The sequence below is a fragment of the Mustelus asterias genome, chromosome 7 (genome assembly GCF_964213995.1).
Source record: "Mustelus asterias chromosome 7, sMusAst1.hap1.1, whole genome shotgun sequence".
Lineage (NCBI taxonomy): Eukaryota > Metazoa > Chordata > Chondrichthyes > Carcharhiniformes > Triakidae > Mustelus > Mustelus asterias.
The window spans coordinates 8,593,886-8,599,885 of NC_135807.1; the positions used below are offsets into that span (position 1 = coordinate 8,593,886).

At 50.3% G+C, this 6,000-nt stretch overlaps 1 protein-coding gene across 2 annotated transcripts in view; it reads left to right on the forward strand.

Annotated features, from left to right (window-relative positions):
- Nucleotides 1-5,767, forward strand: part of kcns2 (potassium voltage-gated channel modifier subfamily S member 2) — a 91,831-nt gene extending 86,064 nt beyond the window's left edge. For both annotated transcript variants that reach the window (XM_078215649.1, XM_078215648.1), the window contains exon 2: nucleotides 4,148-5,767. In XM_078215649.1, coding sequence (XP_078071775.1) covers nucleotides 4,182-5,630 — 1,449 coding nt within the window. In that variant the 5' untranslated portion in view covers nucleotides 4,148-4,181 and the 3' untranslated portion in view covers nucleotides 5,631-5,767. The remainder of the gene's footprint in view (nucleotides 1-4,147) is intronic.
- The last annotated feature ends 233 nt before the right edge of the window (nucleotides 5,768-6,000 follow it).

Here is a 6,000-nt window from a genome sequence, read left to right on the forward strand (position 1 = left end):
TGGGTTCCCCCTCCCCTGTGAACCCAGAGACTCTCCTCCCTACCCCAGTAGCTCCGAGTCCGGGGCTGGCTTTGAAGGAGGGGGAATTCTGACCGGATCCAAACTGGGAGTCAGTGTAAAAGCCCCGGGCTGAGAGAGCGCAATCCTGAACGAAAAAGGATCAGGTCAGAGAAACGAACAGTGTCAGGGGCTGGGGGAGAGAGAGAGAGAATAACCGGAGCAGGAATCTGCCCCCCCCCCCCCCCCCCAGATAACTGAAATATACGGAGAGGCGACCAGACAATAGAGAGCATTCCAGGCAGAGAGCAGTGATTCTGAAGGTGCAGGGCGAGACAATGAGAGAGGATGAGTGAGAGAGGGGGGAGTGATTAGAGGTGAGGGGGGGGGGGGGGGTGAGGGTGTGTGTGAGAGAGAGGAGGTGGGGGTGAGAGAGTGTCTGAGAAAGGGGGGAATGAGAAACTGTCTTTAAGAGAGGGAAATGGGAGAATGTGTGTGAGAGAAAGGGAATGAGAGTATATAAGAGAAAGGGGGGAATGGGAGAGTGTGAGAGGAAATGAGAGAGTGTGTTTGAGAGAGAGAGGGAATGAGAATAGGAGGTGTGAGAGAGAGGGAATGAGAGTGGGTGAGAGAGGGAATGACAGAGAGAAAATAGAGAGTGTGAGAGAGGAAATGAGAGAATGAGAATGAGGGTGGCACAGTGGCACAGGGGTTAGCACTGCTGCTGCACAGCGCCAGGGACCCGGTTTGATTCCCGGCTTGGGCCATGATCTGAGTGAAGTCTGCAAGTTCTTCCTGTGTCTGCGTGGGTTTCCTCCGGGTGCCCCAGTTTACTCCCACAATCCAAAGATGTGTGGGTTAGGTGGATTGGCCATGCTAAATTGCCCCTTAGTGTCAGGGGAACTAGCTAGGGTAAATGTGTGAGGTTATGGGAATAGGGTGTGGGTGGGATTGTGGTTGATGCAGACTCAATGGGCTGAATGGCCTCCTTTTGCACTGTAGGGATTCTATGATTCTATGAATGGGAGAGAGTGTGTGAGGGAATGGGAAAGTGAGTGTGTGTGAGCGAGGGAATGAGAGAGAGATTGCGTGAGGGAAAGGGAATGAGAGAGGATGTGTGTGAGACAGTGAATGAAATGAAGGGAAATGGGAGTGTCAGAGAGAGGGAATAAGACTGTTTGAGAGGGGGAACGGGAGAGAGTGAGAGAGAGATGGCCTGAGGGTGACTGTGCGAGAGAGGGAATGAGAGAAAGATTGCATGAGAGAGAGGGAATGAGAGACAGTGTGTGTGAGAGAGAGAGAATGGGAGAGAGAGTGCGTGTGAGAGAGGGAATGAGAGAAGGTCTGCGAGAGAAAGTAGGGGAGTGAGTGATAGTCTCTCATGGCAGACTGGTGCAAAAGGTTAAATCTCACAGGATCAAAGATGAACTAGCTAGATGGGTACAGAACTGGCTTGGCCATAGAAGACAGAGGGTAGCAGTGGAGGGGTCTTTTTCTGATTGGAGTTTTGTGACTAGTGGTGTTCCGCAGGGCTCTGTACTGGGACCTCTGCTGTTTGTGATATATATAAATGATTTGGAAGAAGATGTAGCTGGTCTGATTAGTAAGTTTGCGGATGACACAAAGATTGCTGGAGTTGCGGATAGTGATGAACATTGTCAGAGAATACAGCAGGATATAGATAGGCTGGAAAATTGGGCGGAGAAATGGCAGATGGAATTTAATCCAGATAAATGCGAAGTGATGCATTTTGGTAGATCTAATGCAGGGGGGAGCTATACAATAAATGGCAGAACCATCAGGAGTATAGACACACAGAGGGATCTGGGTGTGCAAGTGCACAGATCCTTAAAGGTCACAGCACAGGTGGAAAAGGTAGTGAAGAAGGCATATGGCATGCTTGCCTTTATTGGATGGGGCATAGAATATAAAAGTTGGCATATGATGTTGCAGCTGTATAGAACGTTGGTTAGGCCACATTTGGAATACTGCGTCCAGTTCTGGTCGTCACACTACCAGAAGGACGTGGAGGCTTTGGAGAGAGTACAGAGAAGGTTTACCAGGATGTTGCCAGGTATGGAGGGTATTAGCTATGAGGAGAGATTGAGTAAACTAGTGTTGTTCTCCCTGGAAAGACGGAGGTTGAGGGGCGGCCTATAGAAGTTTATAAAACTATGAAGGGCATAGATAGGGTGAACAGTTGAAAGCTTTTTCCCAGGTCAGAAATGACAAACACAAGGGGTCACAAGTTCAAGGTAAGGGGGGCAAGGTTCAATACAAATATGCAGGAGACATATTTTACACAGAGGGTGGTGGGGGCCTGGAATGCACTACCAAGCAAGGTGGTTGAGGCAGACATGCTAGGATCATTTAAGACTTATCTAGATAGCCAAATGAACAGACTGGGAATAGAGGGATACAAACGGATGGTCTAGTTAGGAACACATGATCGGTGCAGGCTTGGAGGGCCGAAGGACCTGTTCCTGTGCTGTATTGTTCTTTGTTCTTTGATAGCGTGTGTCTGAGTGGGGAAATTAGACAGAATGTGAGAGAGAGAGAGAAAATGTGTGTGAGAGGGGGAAATGAGAGAGGGAATGAGAGAAAGAGGGTGAGAGAGAGAGAATGAGAGAGTGTGTGTGAGAGAGGGGGGATGAGAGGGAGAGAGTGTGTGAGAGAGAGGAAATGAGAGTGCATGTGAGAGAGAGGGGGGGGGGGGCATCAGAGTGTACCAGAGAGAATGCAATTGAGAGTTTGAGAGAGCACAAATGAAAGTGAGAGTGAGAGAGAGGGAATGAGAGTGTTTGTGCATGAGAGAGTGAATGAGAGAATGTGTGAGAGAGGGCATGAGTGAATGTGTATGTGAGAGAGAGAGGGAATGAGACAGTATGTGTAAGAAAGGGAATGAGACAGAGAATGTATGTGTGAGAGAGAGAGGAGTGAAAGAGTGTGTGCGTGAGAGAAAGGGAATGAGAGAGGGAGAAGGAGAATCAAAGGAAATAAGAGGAAGAGTGTGTGTGAGGGAGAGGGCATGAGAGTGTGTGAAAGAGGAAATGTGAGAAAATGCGTATATGCGTGTTGGAGAGAGGAAAATGAGAAAAAGAGTGAATGTGAGAAAGGAAATGAGAGTGTGTGTGGGAGAGGGGATGAGAGAGAGTTGGTTTGTATGAGACAGAGGGGGTGAGGGAGTGCACGTGAGGGAGAAGGGGAAATGAGAGAGTATGGAAAAGAGAGAATGAGATCATCTGTGTGTGTGAGAGAAGAAATAAGAGAGTTTCAATCCGGAGTCACTGATCCAGATCCTGGAGTTTTAACCTGTGGTCACTCAGCCAGATCCCAGAGTCTCAGATCTGGATCCCAGACTTTGAAATTGGAGTCACTAATCTGGATCCCGTGTTTGAACCCAGAGTCTCTAATGTGGATTCTGGAGTTTGAACCCGGAGTCTCAGATCCGGATCCCGAGGTTTAACCTGGAGTCAGTGATCCGGATCCTAAACTCTCTGATCCGGATCCTAGTGTTTGAACCCAGAGTCGTTAATGTGGATTCCGGACTTTGAACCCGGAGTCTCCGATCCGGATCTAGTTCTGCCGCTGCTGCCATTTTATGAAGTCAGTTTTTACAAGTTTATTTCTCATTTTTTGCTGTCATGGTTTTATTGGAAATTCCAGATGGGAGATTCTGCTCCGGGATTTGTCCCAGTTTCTGGAGGAAATTAAAAGGTTTCCCAGAAATTGAGAAACCCGAATCTGGAGTGAACCGCGTTCTGTCCCTCTCTCCCGGGCTCTTACTCTGGATTTTAGATGGTGAAAATGTAACAAATATTCATATTTCCCCCACATTCCTCTTCCCCAATTCTCCCCTCCCCCAGTTGTCCCCTCCCCCAATTCCCCCATCCCCCTGACTCTCCTGTCCCCCCACTCTCCCCCAACTCTCCCCCTTCTATCTCTCCCCCTCCCCCACTCTTCCCTCCCCATTCTCCCCTCCCCAACTCTCCTCCCCCAACTCTCCCCCTCCTCCCCCACTCGCCCCTCCTCCAGTTTTCCCCCTCCCCCACTCTCCTCTGCTTCACCTCCACCCCCAACCCCCCGCCGGGTTCCCGGTTGTCAGTTGTGGTAACTGGTTCACTCTGTGTATTCTCCCTGTGTGTTTCAGGGCTGTATTCCGTACTCTCACCTGAGCTCTCAGTATGACTGGTCCAGTGCAGGAAGTTCAATGTGGAGAGCAGAGAGAGCAGGTGCTGGGTGACGGTGAGATTTGTGTCAATGTTGGGGGTTTGAAGAGGAGGCTGAGGTACCAGACCCTATCGCGATTTCCCGAAACCCGGCTGGCCAAGCTGCTGTGGTGCCGCACCACTGAGTCCATCCTCCAGCTCTGCGACGATTACGACGACCGCGAGAAGGAGTTTTACTTCGATCGGAACCCTGGCCTTTTCCCTCACATCCTCAACTTCTACCGGACGGGCCGGCTCCAGGCTGCCGGCAGGCTCTGCATCTTCTCCTTCAGCCAGGAGATCGAGTACTGGGGCATCAGCCAATTCTTCATCGAGCCCTCCGGTTCCGGGGCCACTTTCCAGGCCGCGGGAATGGGAGGTGACCAGGACGAGGGGGAGGAGACGAGTAGTGACCAGGGCAGCACCACCTCCTCGTTTGATGAGGTCTTAACCTTCTACAAGGACGCCTCCAAGTACGACAGCCAGGTCTTGGGCAACTGCCGGAGACGTCTTTGGTTGATGTCAGAAAACCCAGGGTACAACATTGCGAGTAGATGTTATAGTGCTCTGTCCATAATGATGGTCATAGGCTCCATTGCCACCATGTGTTTGAACAGCATGGCTGAATTCCGACTTGTGGACAGTCAGGGTAACAGCAGAGACGATCCCCGCTTTGAGATTGCCGAACACTTTTGCATTGCCTGGTTTACCTTTGAGCTGCTGGCCAGGTTGCTGGTCTCGCCTAGTTTGAGGCACTTCTTCAAGCGGCCCTTAAATCTCATTGACCTGATGTCCTTTTTGCCTTTTTACCTGACCTTGATGGTGAACCTGGCCATCGACAGCAGTCCCGCCTTGGCCAACCTGGGCCGTGTGGCGCAGGTGCTCAGGCTGATGAGAATATTCCGGGTCCTCAAGCTGGCTCGCCACTCCACGGGCTTGAGATCATTGGGAGCCACCCTAAAGCACAGCTACAGAGAGGTGGGACTGCTCTTACTCTACCTCTCAGTCGGGGTCTCCGTCTTCTCTGTCGTGGCCTACACCATTGAGAAAGAAGAGAATTCTGGTTTGACCACCATTCCCTCTTGCTGGTGGTGGGCCACTGTCAGCATGACCACGGTGGGCTACGGGGACGTGGTACCTGTTAGTATCGGGGGCAAATTGACAGCCTCCGCCTGTATTCTAGCCGGGATCCTGGTGGTCGTGCTCCCCATCACCCTCATCTTCAACAAATTCTCGCACTTCTACCGGCGCCAAAAGAATCTAGAGAACGCCATGAGGAGCTGTGAATTTGATGAGCGTCTGGCCGAACTGCCTTTGCTTAATCTCCGTGACTACTACGCAGGTAGAATGAAGTCCCTGATGGCCAGTCTGAATAACATGAACAGAGGTACACCCAGCGAACACAGTGTGAACTCAGTACATTGAACACTGCCTGAACTATCGAGTGGGGTGTAAATATACACAGAACCTCCCAAGATAACAATATACAACAGAGCGAGTAATCACAAATAAAACACTGCATTTAATACACATCAGAGCCAGTGTCCTCAGCCCAAACTATTTTAACACAGTTGTCATAGACAGAACAAAACCATGCACTAATCTGGCACCTTTAATGTAGTGCAACATCTAGGGATGCTTCGCGGGGGGGGTTATCAGACAAAATTTGACACTGAGCCACATAAGGTGATAATTCGAGCAGATGAGCAAAAACTTGGTCAAAGAGGGAGGTCTTAAGCATCATCTTAATGGGGAAAGTGAGGCAAGGAGACAGAAGGTTCAGGGTGTTGTGCAA